Source organism: Halictus rubicundus, chromosome 8 (genome assembly GCF_050948215.1).
Source record: "Halictus rubicundus isolate RS-2024b chromosome 8, iyHalRubi1_principal, whole genome shotgun sequence".
Lineage (NCBI taxonomy): Eukaryota > Metazoa > Arthropoda > Insecta > Hymenoptera > Halictidae > Halictus > Halictus rubicundus.
Genome location: NC_135156.1, coordinates 5,772,555 through 5,797,523, shown reverse-complemented (window position 1 = coordinate 5,797,523; position 24,969 = coordinate 5,772,555). Strand labels below are relative to the sequence as shown.

The 24,969-nt window shown below is 39.5% G+C and overlaps 3 protein-coding genes and 1 long non-coding RNA gene across 5 annotated transcripts; 3 read left to right on the top strand and 1 right to left on the bottom strand.

Moving 5' to 3' along the window:
* Nucleotides 1–2,636: 2,636 nt before the first annotated feature.
* Nucleotides 2,637–3,289, bottom strand: LOC143356577 (uncharacterized). 2 transcript variants are annotated; one of them, XR_013082696.1, is made up of 2 exons: nucleotides 2,893–3,289; nucleotides 2,637–2,731 (listed from the first exon to the last, which is right to left on the bottom strand). It is a non-coding gene; the product is annotated as an uncharacterized LOC143356577 (long non-coding RNA). The 2 variants fall into 2 exon arrangements; XR_013082695.1 differs by having other exon boundaries at nucleotides 2,642–2,755.
* Nucleotides 3,290–10,220: 6,931 nt separating this feature from the next.
* LOC143356869 (uncharacterized) lies at nucleotides 10,221–11,736 on the top strand. Its single transcript, XM_076792908.1, has 2 exons — nucleotides 10,221–11,378; nucleotides 11,504–11,736. The coding sequence occupies exons 1-2, from the start codon at nucleotides 11,046–11,048 to the stop codon at nucleotides 11,555–11,557; spliced, it is 387 nt and encodes a 128-aa protein (XP_076649023.1). The 5' UTR covers nucleotides 10,221–11,045; the 3' UTR covers nucleotides 11,558–11,736.
* Nucleotides 11,737–11,989: 253 nt separating this feature from the next.
* On the top strand, nucleotides 11,990–14,461 carry Tfiifalpha (transcription factor IIFalpha). The gene is made up of 7 exons (XM_076792907.1): nucleotides 11,990–12,133; nucleotides 12,318–12,364; nucleotides 12,430–12,801; nucleotides 12,876–13,201; nucleotides 13,394–13,680; nucleotides 13,755–14,095; nucleotides 14,175–14,461. Exons 1-7 carry the CDS (start codon nucleotides 12,110–12,112, stop codon nucleotides 14,386–14,388), a joined length of 1,611 nt encoding a protein of 536 aa, XP_076649022.1. The 5' UTR covers nucleotides 11,990–12,109; the 3' UTR covers nucleotides 14,389–14,461.
* A 675-nt stretch (nucleotides 14,462–15,136) lies between these two features.
* Lkrsdh (lysine ketoglutarate reductase/saccharopine dehydrogenase) lies at nucleotides 15,137–24,565 on the top strand. The gene is made up of 10 exons (XM_076792906.1): nucleotides 15,137–15,347; nucleotides 15,757–16,239; nucleotides 16,699–16,924; nucleotides 17,044–17,371; nucleotides 19,064–19,427; nucleotides 20,033–20,355; nucleotides 20,496–20,745; nucleotides 23,409–23,672; nucleotides 23,799–24,180; nucleotides 24,371–24,565. Exons 1-10 carry the CDS (start codon nucleotides 15,294–15,296, stop codon nucleotides 24,484–24,486), a joined length of 2,790 nt encoding a protein of 929 aa, XP_076649021.1. The 5' UTR covers nucleotides 15,137–15,293; the 3' UTR covers nucleotides 24,487–24,565.
* The last annotated feature ends 404 nt before the right edge of the window (nucleotides 24,566–24,969 follow it).

Below are 24,969 nucleotides of genomic sequence, written 5' to 3'. Positions count from 1 at the left end.
CGCCGTCTCTTTTTATCCCTCTTTCTCTCTCATTGCCTTGAATTCGATTAAGCCGATCGACTGGTCAAAGGTGATTTTCTTCGGAACCTTCGATCCTCGACACTGCTTCCGTTTTCCATCAATTAGGACCGTCGAGGGATCCTCTACCCTGTCTCTGGCACCCCGAATTTGGTTTGCTCGAAAGATTGTGGTAAGAATTGATTTTCAAATTTGATAAAACGATCGTGACGGTAATGTATGGCTCTCGATGTGTTAATCGACAGATAGAAAAATAAACGTGACGCGGAAGAAAAAAAGAATAAAATGTCCGCGGATTTTGATTTTCGCGAGAGATGGGAGGACAGTCGGTGACCAGGGAGACGAGAAAGCTTCTGCGTAAGCAATTTCCAGAAAGTTCGCGGAATAATCTCCCGCAAGGCTATCAGGGGACACTGTTCATTAAATTCCCGATGGGCAGATGGAGCAGCGGTTCGTATATAAATTGATCGTAATCGCGGGGCCTCTGGAACCTGTTGCACTTCCCTAGCATCGATTAAACCGAACCGGGACCATTTATCATTCCCGTGGACTCGTTCCCTTCTCGGGGACTCATGTAAATTTCAGATCATTCGGGACAAAAGCGAGCTACTTTGGAGACAGCGATCGACTTTCTTCGAGCTGGAACACAGAGCAACGCTGCTGCTACTGCTGCCGCTGTTCGAGCCAAAAATTAATTTATCACGTTGCGAGTGTCATAAATATCATTCCTTAACTTTAATCGATTTCTCTAATTCCTCTCGAGCAATTCCTCTTGAGCGTTCTTTCACGTTGATCGATTTGTCGGTCGCTGTGGCGATCTTCGGTGACGAGCTGTATCGAATGGCATAATCGTTCTCACTGGTCATCGTTTAATATTTAAATAAGCCTCGAGCCTGTAGCAGCGAGCAACGATAAATCTCAAGTCAGGTAAGTATTAATCCTTCGCGCTAGGAACTATTGTAACTCGAAGATCAAACATTTCTTCCGAATATTTTCATTCTATATCATTTTTTTTTTTGCAAACTGATGCAATTCACTGGTACAAATTTAACACTATTCCTACCGACACTTCACGTATAGCTATTCCTACCGCGACCGGTCAAATGACCGGTCTTCAGCACAACTTATATTTTTTAATATAGAACGAAGATAATAGCCAATTATAACAAAAAATATAGTTTCTTTTATTTAGGAGTATATAATGTACATTTTATTCGTTTTCACCGCGTAATATTTCGTTTACTATACCCTGTTGGGCCTGATGTTCCCCTAAAAATATTATGAATAGGTGCTCTTCCAGGATTAGACCCTTCTTTTACTTCTTGCCAAACAGTTCCGTCTACAGCAGCTTCGATTACCTCTCACTATCGGAACTAACTAAAAATCTCCTTCTCTTTCGTCCTCATCGGTGTTCGAGTCGGTCTCAAATAGATCATACTTTTCCGCATTGTCATTTTCAATATAAAAAATTTCCTGATCATCTTCGGGACACACTTCATCAATGTTATTTATTTTCTCTAATAATAAATGTACACTCTTCGAACGTCTTGACATTTTCGGAATGAATATTCAAGGGATAAAATGAAAACTAAAATATAAAAATGTAAATCAAGATGGATAAAAAAATGAACAGAAGATAAAATGTGAAACTTACTACGAAGTATTGTTGGTTTGTTCACTTTTTTGCAAATGACACTTATAACACGTAATACAATATAAAATAAAAGTAGAATAATAATAGAATAAAAATACAAAATAGTAAAAGACTGCCGAATATGCTCCTTGTAACTTTCACGTTTTGATGCTCTCTGTTCAGGTCACAAGACTTTACTGATTTGAATTCGTGAGAAGACGTCTAGGCATCCCCTTCGGCTATGATTTTATTTATTTTACTTTATAGTTTCGGAATTGAGTCTTTGAAAGAATACTATTACAAAAAGATATAAATCGTTCTACCGGCCAAATGACCGGTCGTGGTAGATAAGACAGACTACAAATTTTTCTCAGAAAATAAACAATAAAAAAAGAAGTGAATATTGAAAAATGTATTCTACGCATATTTTAGGAAAAGTGGTGAAGTTTAAAGGCGATTCAATTACGTTGTGTATAGAAAATTCTAATCGAAATGTTAAAAACGGTCATTTGACCAGTCGCGGTAGGAATAGTGTTAATAATGTAAAAAATATTTTGAATAATGATACAGCAATGTTTAATGGTGCCTCAGAGTCGTCAGTTGAGTGTAAAGGACTAAATAAAATTTGTCCACTGACTTGTTTAGGAAGCCTGAACGATCCGTGAGTCTCATTGAGTCAACGGCTACCATTTTGACAGCATCAACCCTGAGGAATCCCTTTTCGATGGTGACGAGAAGGCCGAGTTAGAGTCAGTGGCAAGTTGGTGTCTCTAGTCCGATTGTTCGATGCGATTTTCCCCGAAGGTAACACGTTGGATCAAAGATGGTAGCAAAACCAATAGGTCGACCCCTCTCACACCTGACTCGAGAAGGCAGTCCGTCATGCCCAAAGTCTGCGTCCTTCGGAACGGCCTAGATACTGCCGTTTCGCGCGTAACAGGGCACGCCGCGTCGGTAAAACTGCATAAATCACTGGGACGACAACGAGGAGTAGGAAACGAGCACGTGGCCGGTGGTGAACAGTGATTTACCGTCTTCTAAGGTCAAAGAGGCAGGGACCCTGGTCGAATTCCCTGGAAGCTAACCGGAAACCCATAACCCGAGCTGCAGTTACCCAAAAATTCAATTAAAATGCCTGGCAGGAGGCTTCTCGATCGTTGCGTTACTCGAGAACCAAGTCCTTGCAATTTTTAATACAAGGAACAGCCTGCAATGGGTTTAGCGTTGTACGTTTTTCTTACCTGCGACAACAAAGTCAAAGAAATATTTCGAAGTTCGCCTCGATCGATTCTTGAGAGATCGTTTCTACAGCCCCACGCTCGGGCACTTTCCACATGTTATCAGGCCATTAATACCGAAGAGATAGGGTGTTTACGCGGTGTTTCGCGGCGAACCGTGACACCCCCGCCTCTCTCGACGATCGACAAACTCTCGGCGATAACCTCCGTGGATCCCGATTCTGCGGAATTTCTGCTCGTGCCATGGTATTTATAAACCTGATTCATTTCACCGCTGCTTCGCGACACTAAGTACTCGGCTGTCTGGTTGCTATGCAGCGAAGATTGCTCTGATCGGTCCTGAACTTCCCCCGTGACCGGCGTTTCTCTAGGAGACCTGTTACGCTGCATCTCCGATGGAAGATTTCGAGACATTGTTGAGACGGACGAGTGGCGACATTGGGAAGACCGAGCCTAGAATCTAGGAGGATGTGGTCTAGCTTTTCGGAAATTAGGAACGTAAAGTTTAGACTTCGAAAGCGCAGAGTCTAGAATTTGGGAAGACTGGGCCTAGAAGTTGAGAGGTCCAGGTGCTAGTGCATCCGAGGAATATAGGAAGGGTCCTCTGTTGCTAGGTCTCCGATTCAAGTATCACCGGAGGTCTTGATCCGCAAGGCTCGTTGCCTTCACGAGCCCCGCGACTACGAGTTTATTTGCCGTGGCAACGATCTAAAGGCGCGACAGAGCGATTGAAAAGTCGGACGTGCTGGAACGAGCTGTAGAAGACCGTAGAAACATTCGTGGGGCTACCTACACGAGCGGACCTCGAGGGACCGACCGGTCTGGCCATATTAGTCCACGGAGGCCACGAGAATGTTGACGTCACCAAGGGTCGCGTTCTCTCCTGCAGCGTCGACGCAACGTCCTAGAACGTGGTGACACCATGTGTCACCTGGTCTGGCGAACCGTCCAGTTACGAGTCCCAGAAGCGCCACAAATGATCCGGCGAAAAACTGTTCCGAAAAACTGATTTACAGGGGAGGGGGGATGTTCACGGTCTTCTCCCCTTAACGTACAAGAGATTCAACGGTCAATTGCATCGCGTGGATGCAAGTTGGCTGAAAAGTTCCTGATTGCGGAAAAAGAATCCTGCTTCTCGCTCTCGAGTTTCTACAGCGGCGATGTCAGCGCGAACGATTCCGAATCGGCAGCGACAGCCGATTTAATAACGAGTTACGTGGAACTGGGAGCAATTAGTACTCCTCAGCATCGAAATGCAGGTCGAACGGTATTCCGAGGGAACGAACCTCCGCCGCGAGGAATTTCTCGGGCGACTTCCGGTTGCTCGCAACCAACTTACCTGGACGTGACCAGCCGGTTAAGTCTGTCGGGTGCGTGGTCGGCCGCGAAGATCGCCACCTGTCCCTCATCATTGTTGCACAATATTGTTCTCCGACATGTTGCTCGCAATCTCGCCGAACGATCTTGAAAGATATACATGTAGCTTCGCGACCGTATCGAACGCTATAGGAAGTCTCTCTCTTCTCTCCCGGAGGCTGGTGTTCGATGGCTCGACGAATAGCAATCGAGACGTTTCGAAGTTACAAGTGTTTAGAGACGCGCAAGTAGGCGGCTCGTCGGTGGAGTGCCACGAGGAGAGAAAGAGAGAACCTCTCGACCTTTGAGAAAGGTGTCGCGCATTGAAACGCAGCCAGAATCTAATTTCCATCGGGCAGCGCGAGAACGAGTTGCGTTACGCTGCAAAAACACACTCACGCGTGCCCGTCATTGTATTCCGCTCGACGAGATTTCCATTCTCTTTGTCCGCGAGTTTCCATTTACATTTTCCCGCCTGGCAACAAAAACCAAGGGTAGTCCGGAAATTGTTGGACACAGATTCATGCTCGCCCATCTTGCTCCTGATTCGCACAGTGGTCCCAAAGCCGGAAAACGTGGCCAAAACCTAAAATATCAACTTTCAGCTAGGTAAGTTTTAAGTATGGGGTTGGTTACTTTAAGAGTGTTTCTAAGTCTAAACAGCAAAAAGATCGTTTCTTTATACCTGACCAGCAGTCATAGTACGAACTTCGAGTTCATTAGACCATACCTTTTTAAGCTTGTGAAGCACGTTGCGAATTTTAAGTGCACAGTGTACAAATTGTGTTGAAACATTTCGATTTTAATTGTACATTATGGATGCTGTTTGTGGAGGTAAGTTGCATAGTTTTTAGTGGCAAATGTTTATTGTTCACTGATAACTATGTATGCAAACAGAGAGTAAAAGTGAAGACATACATTTTTAAGATATAGAGTAAAAGTTGCAAGTCGCACACGGTCTATCGCTAAAACTTGTTGCAGCTTCTACTACATAGTGTTATCTTGCAATTCTAAAAAAATTAGCTGCCCCTAGATGCCTCTGTGGTCGTAGCACTGGTTTTTGTAACGCAGAGTAGGTATTTTATGTGCTTTCCTTGCGTTTCTTGTCAAACTGTGAGAGATATGCACTAAGATTTTGAATAGAATGTCAATTTCTTTTATAAAGAATCGCACATCCGAAATTTTTTTATATTTTTCAAACACGAACGCTGTTTTTATACCGGCTGTTCATTTGAAAACTTTCCAGCCGAATATCTCGAAAAGTATGAAAGATATTAAAAAAGTGTAAAACAAGTGTCCAAGGTAGTATCAGTGTTATATTTGGATGGCGTTTTCAAGGTCATTTGAAGGTCATCTTTGTTTTCCAAATGGAAACCTATATTTTTTATTATGGGATCTTATTGTACGTAAAAAGACCAGCAATTCTTCAAATCTTTCTTCTTTGGGAACTATGAAGTGCGTATAGAATACCTACTTTATACAATACAAAGGGTCGAGTTTGCTTATCCGGAGAATTAGTCTTTCCCCTCGTTCAGGTCAATATGAGACAGCGAATTTCCTAATTTCAAGTTCAGATTCGTGATCAGCGACCCCAAAAACGGCCTAATACCAATTTTCAAGCAGAACTAATAATCTTTTAATAAGTTGTGAGGTTTTGACCACGTTTTGGCGATTTGGGACCACTGTGAGTCGCGACAACCACATTTGGTGCCTTCTTCTTTCGTTCCTCTATTCCGCCGAGGGATTCAAAAATTGTCAATCTAATATGGAGTAATACACCCTCTGTCCCAAAAATAACCGTAATGGCTATACAGAATCAAAGGTAGTTAAAAAATCTTGACAAAAATCATTTTACTTATTCGAAATATTCTCCGTTAGCAGAAACACAGCGATTCGCACGTTCAAGAAGTGCATCAAACGACTTTTTCATATCGCTGATCGGAATGGTGTTGAGATTACTCGTCGTTGACCGTTGAATGTCTTCAATTGATGCATAACTATTTCCTTTGATTGCCAAATGCAGCTTCGGGAATAGAAAATAGTCGCAGGGAGCCAAATCGGGTGATGTTGAAGCAAAAAAATGTGATGTTTGGTGAAAAGATCAGTGACAATTAATGAACGATGAGCAGGTGCATTATCGTGGAACAATTGCCAACTGCCGAGTTCTCGACCGATGTACACAAACTACTATCATTAAATGCGTCGTATCTTGGCTTCTACCGAACGAAATGTTATGAAATTTTTACAGGTTAGTAAAAAACGCTCACGATTCATAAATCGTGAATTTTTCGCCAAACTAGTCATTCCGGTTATTTTTGGGACAGAGGGTGTATGTCAACGAATCCATATTTCTTCTTTTAATCATTTTAACAAGTCGAAAAGAGTATAATGACGTCCTTAAAAATTCGTAATGTCTATTTCTATCGTAACGCATAAAATCGGCAGCCGATTAATCTTCAACGATTTGTTCTTTCACGATCGGAGGAAGGAAAAAAATATCGGATGAAGTAATTTGGCAAGGGTCGGGCAAGTTCGAACGTTTTTGATTGCCGGTCGCGTGTTAAAGTGTGTCGACAGAGAGCGAGGGAAAAAGGAAACGAAACGGCAACGTAGGGGCACCTCGAGGAAGAACGATATCATTAATATTAATGGGACGAACGTACGATCGAATTATGTATACGAGTTATACATACGGGCTTGTTTACTCTCCGGCGTGTCTAACGAATCGATTCGTTGGGTCTTTCGGGCCGCGTGTTCCCCGCGAGAGAGGCTGGTCAAACACTCGCCGGGTAAACGAGGATGCCCGATTCTACGGGATATTAGTCACTCGGAAGGGTTCCTGTTGCGAGGCAGCCTCTGTTTCTGAAGCAGTTAAACAGAGGTCCCAGTGAATGATGACCCCCTGGCCCGGCTACTCGAACCAATCATCGCGTTATTGTGCCAGGGTGTATAGTCATGGAAATGTCCGGAGCCGTTGCTACTCTCCTTCGTTTAATGACGAATTGGAAGCGAAAATTTTCACGAATAGAATCGACACTGAATTAAAGATGTTCGGCGAACCTTTCATTTATTTGAAAACCTCGGGTACGGGGACTGGAATTTCGTTCGGCGATGGTTCTGTGGGTGACAGGATAAATTAGGGGTGTTAAACGATGGCTTCTGAGTTGCGAGGTCCCCTTGTAAAAGTGATCAAGTGCTCACAACTAATTTTCATCTTTCCACTCGCAATATTATCACCGTAGTAAAGTATGTGAAATTGAGAAAATTTAGATGGTGCCCCCCTTCCCCTACGGTCCTAAGCACTGAATAGCAAATTGCAGACTTGTTCCTCAGCGAAGTTGAAGTGTCTAACGCTACCGAGAGAGATCCATCATCATTTCTTTTCGCACTCGGCCGATAGCTACCCGAAAAGGCCACAGCTTTGCCGAGGCAATCGTAAGTTCGCGCGTCTCCGGTATTAATTTCTTAGAAACGTTCATATCTCATGTCAATGAAAGTGGATTGGGGAAGAGAGAGAGAGAGAGAGAGAGAGAGAGAGAGAGAGGAGGAGAAGGGAAACGAAAACGAAGGCATCCGCCGGTTCTCTCGCGGACCACGCTACCGGTCTGGCGAGTCGAAGGAGACGCTGCATAAGGAGCTAAGGAGAGAGGCTCGAGGCTTCTGGAACACGACGCGTGTATCTCCGACGCGAAATCTTCCACCGAGGAGAGAACCCGATAACTCTACGACCATCAATTGCGGAGGAATATTCATGGACGTCGTTTCGCCATCAAACTTCGCACAATCAGTCACCCGTGAAGCCTCTCGAACTAATTGACGCTAACAGCCACGGATATTTGACTAGAAAATGTCCAGAATCGATCGCGAACACTACGACGGGAGAGTTTAACAAAAGATTGCAAAGCAGTCTTCGCCATTTTGACACGCTGGGGGTTGGTCCGGGCAAAGATGCTGCGCAGGAAGGGTCCATAGAATCTGCACGGGAAAAGCAGAACGCTCTGATTGGAGCAACATCCCTAGCACAGGGGTTGCTGTAGCCCTTCTTGCTATGACAAGCAAAATGGCTACCCCGTCTTCCGAAATATGGAGCAGTCCGAAATACCTCTGCGATTTTTCTTAATATTTCAAGTAGATTCACTTTTACTTAATCTTAAATGTTTTTATCAATTTCATTGCTATACGAGCCAAGTTGTGACTAAGTTTTGGATGCGACTAGCTTCGACATTTGTGAAGATGAGGCAAAACGTTGTAACAGCTCCATCGATGTCTTGTTGATAATAATCGTTAATGCATTACCATAAGCGTGGCAGTTTTTCAATTAGCGCAATGAGTGGCCGAAGAAGAAAAGTGTAGTACTACATTGGCTCTATATCTTTAACATTATACCCCTCAAGACTTGCACCCCCAAGGTTCAGCAAATTTCTCTCAGGTGGGAAAACAGATTAAGAAAGAAAATCGATTTCTATTTCACTCGAGTTTGTCGCGATTCAGGTAGAAAATGTGTATTTTGCATGAAAAATTCAATGACAGCCTGAAGGTTCGCTAAATTCCACCCTCGGATCGTAATAGCGAAAGGATGCAGTTAGATAAGCAATATGGCAATGCAGAAGCGCATTCGTCGTGATCGGAGAAACGTGGACACTCCCCGAAAGAAACGTTGGCCGAAAGAAGTCTCGAATCGGGGAACAGGGTTAATCGCGAGGGCAGGAATTGATCGTCGCGGAGCCTGTGCAGGAGGTTGTAGGTGCAGGGGTTAGGCGCAGAGGCGAAGAGAGAGATCCAGCGACGACTGCGCAGGATTTCTCTCCCGATGCGGTGTCGTTGGCGTGTCGGCCAACCCTCGTCCGAGCCTCGAAGGGGTGGCGGAGGGTGCGGCTTACCCTGTCGTAATCAATACCGGTGCCGGCTGGCTCGTTCCTCCGGTTCTTTCGCCCGGCCACGCGAAATCCTGCAGGCGGCGGCGGTGGCGGCGGCGGCCACGAATTTTTCTTCTTGTCGTCACCCGAACCCCACCCCCCGGTGGACGCCACCCTTATCGGCTTTTGTCGTCGCGACGCTGCCGTGACGGCCAGCTCCCTCTCACCTCCTTTCTACCCTTCCTTTCTCTCCCTCCGGAGCCCTTCACGGCCGCCCGTAAATTTCGAATCGCCTAAGCCAACGTGTGCCGTGCGTTTCGTTAACCCTGTTATTCGACGGTCACCGACGCGGGGGTGGCTTGAAAACGCAAAAAGGTGCTCCCGCGAACACCGAGGGGCGATCGCGTTACACACCTTCGAGCTGACCGCCTCTTCCGGCTCCGTGAACCCGCGAAAACCTCTTTCCACCCGGGTCCGTGCGCGTTTCAACGAGATCAATTCGTATCGAGAGAACCATCCAACCGGGCAAACTGAAATGGTGCGTGTTTGTTCACACTTGCTTGAAGCGGCAGCACAAATTTTGACAAAATATTCTATTCAACATTGTAGGACTTATTAATACATACGCTGGTCACGTGCGATTCGACAGCTTCCTCGCGACAAGTTTTGATGCTCGTGTTAATAACTACCACAATTTTTAGTAGAATGTCTTAGATTAATTTGTGCTATTGCCTCGAACATGGCTGAACACGCATGTAAAAGTTCAGCTTGCCGCGTACGATCGTTTCCTGATATTAATTAATTGCGCCCACGCTGGAACGCCCTCTTAAGCTACGTCCACACTGAGGCAATATCGAGCAACTTTTTGTTGCCTTCTACTCGGTAAAAAAGAAGAAAGCAACAGAACGCGACAAAAAGTTGCACGATATTACTTCGCTTTTGGATATGTCGAAGCGACGCACGACGGTGGAATATTTCGTTTTCGGGATAGCTCAGGAATATAGTCGAGGCATTCTCGGAGAGAGCTTTTAATTGCGTAAATGATTCTCACGGGATGATTGTAATTACACGGTGCGCATTCCTTGGCCGCGGCTCAGAGGGGGCGGCCACCAACGTAAACGTAGATGCGTGAGAGTGCGTACACGCGAAACTCGGCCGCGTGTTGCTTAAATCATTAATTAGTGCCGCACGCGCTACGATGCACCGTTCGGGCCTAGAGTTTCGCACAAGCGCCGCATAAATACGTCCGCGATGACTAATCGCCGAATAATTCTGCGATCTCGATGATTCGGCTTGATCCGAGCATTCTTTAGCATTTTTTCTTTCATTATTTTGTTTGTGAACCAACAAGTCATCTCCAGTAATGTCATCTTATGTCATCTAATGTCTTCTTATTGTTACAGCACAATTATTGAAAATCCTATTGCTAGGCTTCCGGTAGGAAAAATGTTAACATCGATCTCCGATCCTGTAAATAATTAAAATCGTAATGCTATAGCCACACGATTATGAAAATAGTTATTGCGTGTTTGGCGAAGTTATTGCGTATTAAATTTCAATATTTATTTTGTTTACGCCTCGAGAACGGGAGTAGGAGTTAATTGTACCATAAACAATCTGGCAATGAGATACGCGAGTCGTGCCGTTGCCAAATAAACGTCGGGAAATCGTTCGAAATCCGCGGCGAGCAGTTCTCATGCAAGCGGAAAAAATATGTCGCGACGTCAGCGACGGAGCCTCGGGTATTTTCGACTCGCCGACTTTGCCAGTCCTAAAATTTTCAAAATGTTTTACGTCGTCATGTTCTTCGCGGAGGCGTCGGAAGATAAAGCATGGGTCCGAACGAACCCAGATCTCGTAGTCTGTCTTTGTTCCTTTTTTTCGCGGTGTCAGGAAATTTTTGTTTCTATCGACGACGGTTGACCGACTCGTCGATTTGCATCAATGACAATCGTTCTCAAGGCGATCTCGAGTGCACATTCAAATGCGTTTCGCAGCTCGGCCACGCGCAACTCTTCGCGACGCATCCTCGCGGTTATTTCCATGCGGAAAGTGCGCTATGCTCGAGTTGCATTCCCATTGTGCAACGCGTCGAGTCCAACTAGAATCGGAATCATCCATTTCAGTTCCGAATCAGAATTTTATTTAGTAATTGCAAAAGAATTTTTATTTCGTAATTATGCGGTTGCACAATCTGCTGGCGCCGACTGTAAACAACATACCATAACGGTGACGAAGGAGCATGCTTGCGAGGGTATTGACCGACCAATTATTGCGGTGAGAAGAAGTTTCCATTTCTTCCGTTGATTTAATTAATATATTGAACGATTCACTAATTTATTCTGTGTTATTTGCAAAACAATTTTGTTAATTTCTAAAGTGTTCCGTTTTTAAACAATCAGGTGATGAAGGAGTGGTCAGATGAATTTGTTTTTCAGCTATTGATTCTGAATTAATTAGAAAAATTATTAAAATAATTACAAATCAAGACACAAATGATGATTGCCGTTCTGGTCATAAAGTACAATGTAAAATTCGGCACGAATCATTGGCTACTGAAAATCTGAAAATAGCGCCAGCGCACGTAGTGGCAAAACGCTCAAGCGTGTCCCCGATTTGTTTCTATTTTTCTCCGTAAAATGGCGCCACCATACGATGCTGGCGGTGGATGTCGATAACGTAGATTTCTATATTGGTAAGGTGGCGATAATGTGAATTCCTGTTTTATAAATGTATATTAGTTTTCCACTTTACCGACAATATTAATGTTGACCGTCTTCACCGACGAACGCCGAAACTCCGGGTGTGAGCACTCTCTATCCTCTCTAGCACTACTGCAAACAATGCTGTTCATGTTAAAAGTGTAATAGCTATGGTGCAATAGCTATTTTAGTTGACGGTTATCCCTATGCACACGTAAATGTCATATTCAAGTATTATCTTGAAAGTATTAGAAGATTTTGGAAGTATTAATTACTTGTGATAAAGACTTGTGACAATTACCTAACATGACTTCACCTGCAGCAGCAAAGGTATTTAAAATTAGAAAGATCATATTTTTATTCTATGTCGTATGAACCGTAATAAATTATATTTTAAATAGATTATTATTCGATGTATTAACATTTAACTGTTAAGGTTGTATATATTGTAATACTGTTGAGTTGAATAAAAAATAATTTATTAAACTAATTTTATTTCATATTTTATTTTCAGGCTGCAGTTGCGCAGTCTATACAAGAATATAGTATACGAGTACCAAAGTATGTAATACTGTTTATTAAAATATCCTTGTAGAATCATAGAATAACATATGGTGTTTTTGTAGAAATAACAAAAAGAAACACAATGTCATGCGTTTTAATGCAACGTTAAATGTTGACTTCTCAAAATGGTCTCAAGTGAAAATGGAACGCGAGAATAATATGAAGGAATATAAAGGAGTAGAAGAAGAAATGCCAAAATTTGGAGCAGGATCTGAATTTGGACGAGATGCGAGAGAAGAAGCAAGAAGAAAAAAGTTTGGTATCACTAGTAGGAAATACAAGCCAGAAGATCAACCATGGATCCTTAAATCTGGTGGAAAAACTGGAAAAAAATTTAAAGGCATAAGAGAGGGAGGTGTAAGCGAAAATGCTGCGTACTATGTTTTTACACATGCAGCCGATGGAGCCATAGAAGCTTTTCCACTGCATGAGTGGTAAGATAATTTTTATTGTGCAAAGGTAGTTGTTCGGTAATTCAGTATGTAGAATGAAAAATTCCTTTATTTAGGTATAACTTCCAACCTATTCAGAGGTATAAGGCATTGAGTGCAGAAGAAGCAGAACAAGAATTTAGTCGTAGAAATAAAGTAATGAATTACTTTCAATTAATGTTGCGGAAGAGACTTAGAAATGATGAAGAAGGTGCAGATGATGATGAAATAATGGAAGGTGGTAAGGGTAAGAAACCAAGTAAAAAGGAGAAAGATTTGAAAATATCTGAGATGGATGAATGGATGGACACTGATGACGATGACTCACCTAGCGACGATGAAGAAACTAAGAAGAAATCTGATGACGAAGATGATGGGAAAAAGAAGAAAGGCAAGGGTAAAGGTAAGTATCAAATACATACTTCTCAAGTATCCCCACAAAAATCGTATACATACAATTTTGTTCAGAGAGTTATAACTGTAATTTAAGACAAATGATTTGTAATGCTTGTATTTATTATTACAAACAAATTACCAACATCATACGTTTCAGTTTGACCGAGTTACTGTAATGCTATATAAGTGTGTATATTAGTTGTGTCTCAGAAAAAGAAACGAAAACAAAAAGCATCGGATTCAGAAGCGTTTGAGGAAAGTGACGATGGCGATGAAGAAGGGAGAGAGTGTGATTACATTTCTGATTCCTCGGATTCTGGGTCAGAATTGGAACAGCAAAAAGAAATTAAGTCTGTTGCAGAAGAAGATGCACTGAGGAAATTGCTTGCATCTGACGAAGAAGAAGATGATGAAGAGCAGGCAGACAAAAAAGAGGGTGATGAAGATAAAGATGAGGAGGATGAAAACAAAGAAAAAGAGGATAAAGTAAAAGAAATGAATATTATTTGCATTATTAATTACAACATGAACGTATTTTTTCTATCTTTTTAATATTTTAGGATAAGGATAAGAATAGTAAAGATTCAGAGAAGAAAAAGGATAAGAAGAAGAAGAAAAAGCTTTCTAAGAAAAAAGATCTGAAGAAGGCATCAGGAAAGGATTCGTCTAGTGACTTTTCCAGTGATTCGGGTTCAGAATCAGATGCAACTAAAGAAAAAGATAATAAGAAATCGAATAGTGCACATAGCTCGAGGTCCGCAACGCCCACTCCAGTAATGGCAGGAATGTCTGACCCCTTAAAGAGAAAGCAATCTAGTTCTCCAGATTTGTCGCAATCGAAAAAATTGAAATTAGATAATTTCAATCTGGTACCAGTGAGTTCGTATATACCAGGAGCTAGGTATGTGTTCTATCTAATTTGCTACTGACGATTAATTTGAAAATTTATTGAATGCGATAACTTATGTTTTTTTTTACAGCGAATCTGGAATAACAGAAGATGCTGTCAGACGTTATCTTATGCGTAAACCAATGACAACAACAGAACTTTTGCAGAAGTTCAAATCGAAAAAGACTGGTCTCACATCTGAACAATTAGTTAATGTAATGACCCAAATACTGAAGAAAATTAATCCGACTAAACAAACAATAAAGAATAAAATGTATTTATCTATCAAAACACAATCGAATTGATATTAGTGCAATTGTTTTAGTATCTTACTTCAATAGTTATTTGATCATGAACAAAATAAATATTGAAGTATACGATAAAAACTTTGTAACATTTAAAATAATAAAATAATTTGTTTGAAAATACAACTGTAATCATTTTATCGTTACCTTACGGCGGATTCAATAAAATTATGCAATACCTTTTTGTTATCCACCGCATAAGATTAAGTAAATGAGTGTTATCGACTCTTTTTAAGTTATCTATAGAAGCTTCATAAAAAATATACGGAAATTGATAGATGTCATATAGATAAATTGTTCAGCGTCACTTCGAAGTCTTGGAAACCTTCCTATGAATGATAGCATTCTATCTTGTTCATCCTGTATGTATAGTTTCTTATCCTTGTCGGGCATACATACATAAGACACGTGATGGGGCAAGAAATAAAAAGATAATCATTGTCCGATGAAAAACGTTTTTAAGTCTCTATTAATACGAATAAATTTTTCGAGTTTCGAAGCAATTCTACATGTATTCATAATAAATTCCACTTTATTGTAAAGCGAACGATATTCAATCAATTGTTTAATGTATAGATTCGCGAGCAATATGAGATTTGAATGTGAATCAGAGCGATTGTGTCTGTAGTCACGTGTCTTAGGAAAGTTGAAGCCTGTAGATAATTAAATGGCTACGAGTTTATCAGTGATGTAGTAATACTTTTGCATTGACCCCTTTGACCTGTGTAACATCAAAACAGCAATATAGGAACGTCACATTCAAAGTAAAAGTTAACGCGCCGCATCATCGGAAGCCAGTTTCTTCCTACGTTACTGTGTATTTTCTATAAAATCGTGAACACAACAAATTTTACTCCACCACTTTACCCTTTAAAACATTGTTTATTCAACTTAATGAAGAAACTATGAGGATTTTGCGATTACATAAGTGTGAATTTAGTACACGCGCTTTGTCGACAGTATGTACAACTACGTTCGTTAATATAAATACTAACATAAATACACCTTAAAAAATTTGAATTTGAATTTATTTTACTAAAATAATTATCATAACATTAAAATTAAATTAGAAACATTGAAATTTCGATTTAAATAAAAATTTTCGAAAACCAGATTCACATTTCAATCATACATTTTACCAATTTGATTTAACACTAGATATGAATTTCAACGCCCGTAACAGAATTCAAATTGCATCTACGCAAATCGAGTTAAAATAAAAATTATACGGTAAAGTTGTGTGGTAAAGTGTAAATATAACAAAAAAAAAAATTAGAATTTCGTCAATCGTATTTAAGTTTTAATAAAAAGTGATTCATTTAAGTTTTAAGCAATTCTATAGAAATTAATTTCAATTGATTCTTGCAGGACCTTAAGGGTAAAATAATCGCGATCAGAAGGGAGGATCAGTCAGTATGGGAAAGAAGAGCGCCCTTAGCCCCTGCGAATGTTCGTCGATTAATTAGAGCAGGAGTGAAAGTGATCGTGCAGCCAAGCAACAGAAGGGCTTACCCTGCACAATCGTACCAAGCAGCAGGTGCTATATTACAAGAAGACATTAGCTCCGCCTCTGTGATATTCGGAGTGAAACAAGTCCCTGTGGATCAGCTTATATCCAACAAAACTTATTGCTTCTTTTCCCACACAATCAAAGCGCAGGAGAGTAACATGCCTCTTCTGGACGCTATCTTGGAAAAGAATATACGTTTGTTGGATTATGAGAAATTAACGGACGTCAATGGACAAAGGGTGGTCGCTTTTGGGAAGTATGCTGGCGTGGCCGGCATGGTGAACATATTACATGGACTTGGATTGAGATTGCTGGCCCTTGGACACCACACACCCTTCATGGTATGTACAGTAGCGTATCGATATACAGGGTGTCCTGCTAACTCTGTTACAAGGCAATATTTCCGCTATGGACCGAGGCCTCTAGAGCTTCGATGTCCTTTTCTACGTTCGGCGTGGATCAAAGAATAGTATCTCATGGACGATATATGTCTCTGGGTAGATCCGTGTCGTGGACATATATCGAGAAAAGACTGTATATACTTTTCATTTACAAGTTACATAATCGGTCATGGCTTTGTAACTAAATCCCTTTAAATGTTTTATGTGCTGCGAGTAACAAATCATTATAAAATACTTCATTGGGAAATATAGAAACAGTATGAAACTTGTACAATTACAATCGAATTAGAATTATAAATTTCAATGGAAAAATTTAAATTCCAATTCCAAGGATTCGAATTCGTTTTAAATTCGAGCAGTCCGTCTTAAATTCAATTACAAATGTTAATACTTATTTAGCATATTGGACCAGCGCATAACTATAGGGACTCGGCAATGGCGCGACAGTCAATACGAGATGCAGGCTATGAAATAGCATTAGGTGCCATGCCCAAATCAATTGGACCCTTGACTTTTATTTTCACTGGTAGCGGCAATGTTAGTCAAGGTGGTCAGGAGGTTTTCCAGGAACTTCCACACGAATACGTACCACCAGAAATGTTGAAGAAAGTCGCTGAACATGGCGGTAAGTAAACTTTGAAAGATTGTAGGGACACCATTTTTCGGCCGTACTACGATTTTTAATACGCCTTCTATCATAATCCAAATTCTGTTTACAATACTCGAATGTGTCCAACATTTTAGATACAACAAAGATATATGGGTGCGAGGTAAGACGAAGACATCATCTAGAAAAGAAAGATGGAGGTGGTTTTGATTCCGATGAATATGATAAGCATCCTGAGAGATATATTTCCACTTTCAGCAAAAAGATTGCACCATATGCGTCAGTCCTTATTAACGGTATATATTGGGCAATTGATTCACCAAAGTTACTGACTTTACCAGATGCTAAATATTTACTTAGGCCAGCTCATACTCCTTGGTTACCCACGAGTGTTGGCGCACCTGCCTTACCTCATAGAATGTTAGCCATCTGCGATATATCTGCCGATCCCGGAGGCAGCATTGAGTAAGATTAATACTTATCATTAATTAGATTATTATTAGACTGCGGATTTTATACATTTTTCTTTTTAGTTACAAAAATGAGTACGATAGAAATTTAACCCCTTACCCTATAATATCCAGTCAGACTCGTGATGAAGATTTCAGATAAAACATCTGACATTCTTTTAATTATTTTGCTGTTTTAAATCGTTACGTCAACTCGCTTTTATTGTAAATGCATAAAATCCGCAGTTTAGTAATAACTGTTAAGCTGGGAATTTTCATATAAAACACCGTTTGCGAAAGAATTGCTGGTTCTTCTTACACTAAGAATAAGTAGAAACAGTCAACGATGATCAGACGTTCGAAGGTCACTATGCACTCAATGGGCGCTGTGCCGAACGAATAATTTCAATTTGATCTTTTTTGAAGTGGAGCTTTGTGGGAAAAGTATTTCTCTTATATTATTATTGTAGCAACAACGCATCATATAAGAATACGTTTATCGGGCTGAAGAGTTTCTAGCCTTGTCGAGACGAGGTTCGTTCCTGAAAATGAGCTTCGCATGGAACTTTTTAAGACCTAGTATACAATATAGTTCTAAATAAAATAAAATTTTTCTTCCAACACATGATTATATTGTGCAACATCACTGCGCGACTGGAGGCGTTACTTTGGTCGGAACACACCATAAATCGACCAATAACAAGGAATGGGTTAGCATTAAGAAATTTCGCCAACGTCTCCAGGACGTCAGGAGATCTCGGAAAGATGACACTGCACGAATGTAGTAGTGGGTGTATGTGTCACGTCGGTGTTGGTCGCGTTTGTTCTCGAGCGCGCGGGTTCTGAGTTAAGTGGATATCCCTGTATAGGCGTACTCGAGTGCTTTATAAGGGTGAAGAAGCCCTCCACTGTTTCCGCATAATGTTCTGTTTGTTTCCTTGCAAGTTATGATATACGCTTTCAAATGTCTTCCGAGCTCTCTTTTTCAACTTCACTTAGCTTTGATTCGAAACGGCTGTCCTTAAAATGCTCCCTAATTTGGAGTCCAACAAGACATACCTCCTTCTATTTTCGCTTCACTTATGCGAAGGGAATCTCCGCCTTAAATATTCTAAACCATCCTCATCTCTATTCTTTACCGTCATAAAATAGTCGGAAGGACGGGAAAAATACGAAAGACGAACGTAACGCAGAGAAAGTTAGGATCTTGCAGTGACGGATACCGTTATACATCAACTTAACATAGTGACCCGTGACTCCCAAAATTAAAATTAAATATGAAATTGATCGATGATCTATTGAAAGTCTGAGAGATGACGTTGGCACGAAAGCTGCTCAATAATTGCATGCTAAATATTTTTATATCGTCACAACAGAAAGAACTGTTTAACACTTTGACTGCCAAACTAGAAACCTCCAAAATTCCATAAAATCAAAGTGTTATTTAATGAAATAAAAATTGAAAAAAAATAAATATATGATATTAAGTAGTCCTCCGTCTTTTGTGCATTTTACAATTCCTAATCAAACTTGGTACAATGAATATATTAACGTAAAAATTCCTTTTAAAACCTAGACAAATAATTCCGTCACCTACATATGGGTGACATGGCAGCCAACGTGTTAAGTGGCTACTACTATTAAGAAGTCAATTATGATTGTGAATCATTTAAAGAACATTTTCTTACATAATTTGGAATGTTAATAGATTTATGAACGAGTGTACGACAATCGACACGCCATTTTGTTTATATGACGCCGATCGCAACAAGGACACGAAATCATTCAAAGGTCCAGGAGTCTTAGTGTGTTCGATAGACAATATGCCAACCCAGCTTCCGAAAGAATCCACAGACTTCTTTGGTAATCTTTTGTATCCGTACATATTGGACATTATCCAATCGGACGCAAAATTGCCATTGGAAGAACACAACTTTAGTCCAGCAGTGCATGACGCAATAATTGCATCTAATGGACGACTAACACCTAATTTTGAATATATTCAAGACCTGAGGTTACTGAATCAGCGTAGCAAGCACAAAGCAGACAACAGTGAAGCACAAAACAAAACGGTACGAAAATATTTTCCACTTAGTTGTGTAAAATTACATTTACGCTCTTTCTTATATCAATATTTCTTACTCGGAAGACACAGTTTAAAAAGCTATCTTATCCTTGAAGTAAACATTGCCAATAACATAATATTTGGACTCTAGTCTTTCATTTTGATTGAAACCAATTTAAAAATGATTATTTATCGCTTCTGGATAACATGTATCTTTGCATTACCGTGTCATCGTAATTTAAATTTACAATCATAATTTAAAAATAACGTGTGCTTTTACATTGGTTAATAACAACGTGATATTTTTAAAGCTTATATTTTTTTATCACTTCCATATTTGATTTAAACCACCCATTGCTTTTAATTAGTACGTAATGCTACAGTGCTGATAGTACTGCTTGTATGACTCTTAAATAGTAGTGAAGCAATATTGTCATGCTTGCATTGTTCTCGAAAACTCGTTAAAGAGTAATTTTCTTCTTTAATCATAAGAATACAGAATTTTACGTGTTACATGTCTCAGCCAATATTTTTCTATGAAATATTACTACACAACTTAAAGAAATGATTAATAATAAAGAATTGTCAAATAACAGTATTTTGCACAAACAGGTGGTTGTACTTGGTGCAGGATTTGTTTCCGGACCATTAGTCGAATATTTACATAGACTTAGCAACATACGCTTAATTGTTGCATCTCAGTTGAAGGAAGAGGCTGATGTATTAGCGAATAAATTCCCGGGGGTGGAACCCGTGTTTCTGAACGTGTTAGAACGACCAGACACTTTGAGAGACATTGTAGAGTCCGCGGATGTTGTGGTTTCATTACTGCCTTACTCTTTGCACCATGTTATTGCAAAAGCGTGTATAAGTGCCAAAACTCATTTGGTAACAGCTAGTTATATGAACGAAGATGTAAAAGCTTTACACGATGAGTAAGTATGAATTTTTCTCATTATAAGTCTAGATTTTACTTCATCAAGTAAATATATATAAAACTGCATAAAAGCGTTAACGATAATAATAATAATATGATTGATAACGAATCGATTATATTGTATTTCAATCATTCTAGGGCTGTGGCAGCAGACGTAACAATACTGAACGAGGTTGGGTTAGATCCTGGAATCGATCACCTACTGGCTTTAGAGTGTTTTGAGAATGTAAAACAGGCCGGTGGAAAAATCGAGTCTTTCGTCTCTTGGTGCGGCGGTTTACCTGCTCCAGAGTGTTCTGACAATCCATTACGTTACAAGTTTAGTTGGTCACCGCGAGGAGTATTATTAAACACTTTGGCATCAGCGAAATATTACTATGATAAGAAGGTAAGTATACATTCTGTAGATTTTATTTGCTTCTAACGAGTTTACTCGTATTACCAGCATCTATCTTACCACCATCTCTTCCATTTCGAGTCCCAATTTATTTTTCGAAACTAGTTTGTACATCAATTTCCGAAGAAGTCAGCCACTTCCGGTTCCGTTCTCTTGAAACTTAGTTCGCTAAGCTCCGAGATGTTCTTGGCACCGATTTCGAAAACACTAAGAAAAAGCGTTTAAAGTTTTTATCGGAAAGTTTAAGTCGTAGTCTCCCAGCTTCTTTCTGTTCACAGGATCCTTTTAAAATTTTCTTTCGTTATTCGTATTTCAAATGAAATGAAAAACTCAAATTTTGCCACCTTATAGGTGAATTTGTGCGATATTGGCAATGCCGACAAAGGACACCGCGTCTGGACAGTATCACAGTTCTCGTAACTCGATCATCGTCGCTACCACTGGTTTTTAAGAGATTGTTGTCGCGAGAGAACGTCCTGTTCCTTTGTCCTATTTATGGTCATTTCTTACACTCGTGACAGTAGAATATATTACTGCAGTAGAATGTGCCAACCTAGGAAACTTCAGTGGTATGGCAGTATTTAGGAACACAGTACAATTTGCTAATTCACATGAAACATAAATAACGTTGCGTGACATATTTTGAAATATTACTAACGGAACGGTGGCAACGATTTATGCAAACGTATATAATATGATGGTCAATTTTCTTTTGTTTTTGTTAAAATTTGTATATATATGATATATTAAAGTTAATATGATTACATTATTAGTGTCGCAATAGGAAAAGTATATTTACTATTCACGTGACGCGATGTTACCTACATTATGGCTAAATACATACAGGGTGTTCATTTGAAAACTTTCCAGCCGAATATCTCGAAAAGTATGAAAGATATTAAAAAAGTGTAAAACACGTGTCCAAGGATTTCGAGGGGTGGGTGTTTTCAAGGTCATTTGAAGGTCAACTTTGTTTTTCCAAATGGAAACCTATATTTTTTATTATGGGATCTTATTGTACGTATAAAGACCAGGAATTTTCGTACGATACTTTTTTTTATCTGCGCATTAGGTATATTATTGTGTAAAATTCTTCGATGCAAATCGTTGATGTTTTCCAGTTGTCCTAGCACGTACCGTTTGAAAACAAAATTGTCCTCTATTGATCTCTTGTTTATGTTGCCTGTCTGTCAATATAAGATTGTACTATTTAGTCAAGTGTGAATCATCGTAATAAGAGATACTATATCGTAGTACAATTAATTGTATAAAATGGTGTATTCTTTAGAAGAACGAGTAGAAATAATTTTTATTTATGGAGCTGATGAGTGTGCTCGTCGAACTGCTGCTACGTTTAATGAGAGACATCCTGATACACCTGTTTCCCATACGTACGTGTTACAATTAGTTGCAAAGTTTAAGGAAACAGGATTGGTGACAAATTTAAAAAAAAATCAGCCAAAATTCATAAAAGAAGCTGATCAAATCGAAATTATAGGACAGTTTTGACAAGTTTCAATGGTAACTGGTGTATCAGTGGGATTTGTGCACAAATTACTTAAACATAACAAGTTTCATCCTTATAAAATGTAGTTGTATCAAAAGTTGTTGGAAGATGACTTTGACAGGCGGATTGGGTTTTGTGAGGAATTGACAAATATGATCAACGTCACTCCTAATCTAATTAAAAACAATTGTTTTAGCGAGGAATGCATTCTTTTCTCAAACGATGTTGTAAATCGTCATAACTGTCGTTATTGGAGCGACGAAAACCCACATCTTATTAGAGAAAGTAATACTCAATGGCCGGAAAAAATAAATGTTTGGGCAGGCATTTTAGGAAATGCTACTATAGGTTCTTTGTTTTTCCAAAAGAATTTGAATGGCAATCTGTATTTAAATTTACTGAACGACATCATTGATCCACTTATAACAGAAAGTCTTGAAAACCAAAGAGATGAAAACGGCAATTTTTTGTTAAATGAAGAACTTTTGTAATTCCAACATGGTGGTGCTCTCTCGCATTACGCGTTACCAGTTTGCCAGTGGTTAAACAATCGATTCCCACTAAGATGGATCGGTAGAAGAGGTGTTATTGAGTGGTCACCAAGATCACCAGATCTAACTCCAGTCGACTGCTTTTTGTGGGGACACTTAAAGTCTGTTGTTTATAAAACACAACCAGAAAGTGTCAACGATTTACGTCGCAGAATTGTACAGGAAAGTAGAGCTATTCCAACCGATACTTTAAGAAATCTTCGTTCAGAATTTGAGAATCGTCTGTATTATTGTTTAGAAAACAACGGAGATCATTTTGAAAATTTGTTATAGTTATAAAGAAATTACAAACTTTCTCCCAGTATAAGTATGACTCGCTATACTTCTCTTCAAATATCTCCGAAACTAATGCGCAGATAAAAAAAAGTATCCTACGAAAATTGCTGGTCTTTTTACATACAATAAGATCCCATAATAAAAAATATAGGTTTCCATTTGAAAAAACAAAGTTGACCTTCAAATGACCTTGAAGACGCCACCCAAATAAAAAACTGATTCTACCCCTCTCATCTTTCATACTTTTCGAGATATTCGACTGGAAAGTTTTCAAATGAACACCCTGGATAATAATATCGATAATATTATTTATTTCGAAGGTGATTGAAATACCAGCTGGCGGAGATTTAATGTCTGCTGCTCAAGAATTAGACTTTTTGCCAGGATTCGCTTTAGAGGGCTATCCAAATCGAGACAGCACAATGTATAAAGGACTGTATGGAATAAATACTGCTAACAAAGTGCTGCGGGGCACGTTAAGGTTTAAAGGTTTTTGCGACACAGTACGAGCACTGCAATACCTTGGACTCATCGATCCCAATCCTCATCCATGTTTACATCCAAATGGACCAGATATAACATGGGTATGCAAACATGGCTTGCGTCATGTCCTTTTGCTTCGTTCGTGTATACTCATCCAATTTTTTCATAGAATAATTCTGAGACAGGTTTTGAAGGAGTTAATGTAAAATATTTTTCCTTGTTTCCAGAGAGTGCTAATTTGTAATTTATTAGGTTTGGCGAATGATAACATCTTTTACGAAAATCTGAAAAGAAAATTAGGAGACGTATTGAATTCGGATGCTGCTGTACATGCTGTTGAGGATTTGGGGCTTCTTAAAGAGGATTTAGTTTTGAAATTAAATACTCCGCTCGATACGCTAACGCATTATTTATCGAAAAAGTTATGCTTCGAGCAGAACGAAAGAGACCTTGTAATTTTGAGACACGATATCGGTATACTCTGGCCAGATAACAGACGAGAAACTAAAGGAATTAATTTAGTGTTGTATGGAGACGTGAATGGACATTCTGCAATGGCTCGCACGGTTGGATATCCGACCGCCATTGCTGCCAAAATGGTTCTTGACGGTACATACAATCTGTTCCCTTACTAGTCTATAATGAAACGAACATATAATTACACAAAAAGATGGAAGATTACAACCATTACAATTATAAGTCATTATGCATGAACGATTGAAGGAGACTAAAACTTTTGCTTACACCTAATCTATCGTAATCACTGTTAATAAGTATATTATTCGAACGTGTATTTCAGGTGAAATTCAACAAAGAGGTGTAGTACTTCCATTCACAGCAGATATTTATCGACCTATATTGAATCGCCTAAAATCAGAAGGAATGGAGTTTTTGGAAACATCAAGATGGCACTAACTCTTTTCGATTGATGATTTACAATGTGTTGTACAAATAAAATTAATATCAATAAATATAGGATTTTGTATATAAGTTATTTGTATGAATTTGTTGGATATGTTTATAAATCTTTAAGAAATTATACGAGTACCTAAGTGCAATAAAAGCTACAGGTAATTTTTCAACGACGTTCATTTGTTACCGGTGTTTGTATAATTAAATCACAGACGTATCACCAAATGTATTTTTCTGTAACATGCTCGTGGGCCCCTAGAGCCCTCATTATCATTTTCGTGTCGTGCTTGGTTTCGAATGAATTTAAGCTTGTTAGTCAGAATCGAGTATTCTGTATACTTCATTTCTACTACGGGTGTTTTAAAAAAAAATGATGTTTGCAAAAATTGTGACTTGAGGCTTATTGCTGCGAGGTCCTCTACTGAGTAGGTGCTACATTGTGGATCTTTGAATCGAACTTCTCTACTTACAAGAGACATTACCCAA

Excerpts from the sequence above, each read along its gene's own strand:
- Lkrsdh (XM_076792906.1), top strand. The coding sequence starts at position 15,294 with ATGAGGATTTTGCGATTACATAAGTGTGAATTTAGTACACGCGCTTTG. Across the intron at positions 23,673-23,798 it reads ATGGACCAGATATAACATGG|AGAGTGCTAATTTGTAATTT; the intron begins GTATGCAAACAT and ends CCTTGTTTCCAG. Across the intron at positions 24,181-24,370 it reads TGCCAAAATGGTTCTTGACG|GTGAAATTCAACAAAGAGGT; the intron begins GTACATACAATC and ends CGTGTATTTCAG.
- Tfiifalpha (XM_076792907.1), top strand. The coding sequence starts at position 12,110 with ATGACTTCACCTGCAGCAGCAAAG. Across the intron at positions 12,365-12,429 it reads TATAGTATACGAGTACCAAA|AAATAACAAAAAGAAACACA; the intron begins GTATGTAATACT and ends GTGTTTTTGTAG. Across the intron at positions 13,681-13,754 it reads ACAAAGAAAAAGAGGATAAA|GATAAGGATAAGAATAGTAA; the intron begins GTAAAAGAAATG and ends TTAATATTTTAG.
- LOC143356869 (XM_076792908.1), top strand. The coding sequence starts at position 11,046 with ATGACAATCGTTCTCAAGGCGATCTCGAGTGCACATTCAAATGCGTTT. Across the intron at positions 11,379-11,503 it reads TTGACCGACCAATTATTGCG|GTGATGAAGGAGTGGTCAGA; the intron begins GTGAGAAGAAGT and ends TTAAACAATCAG.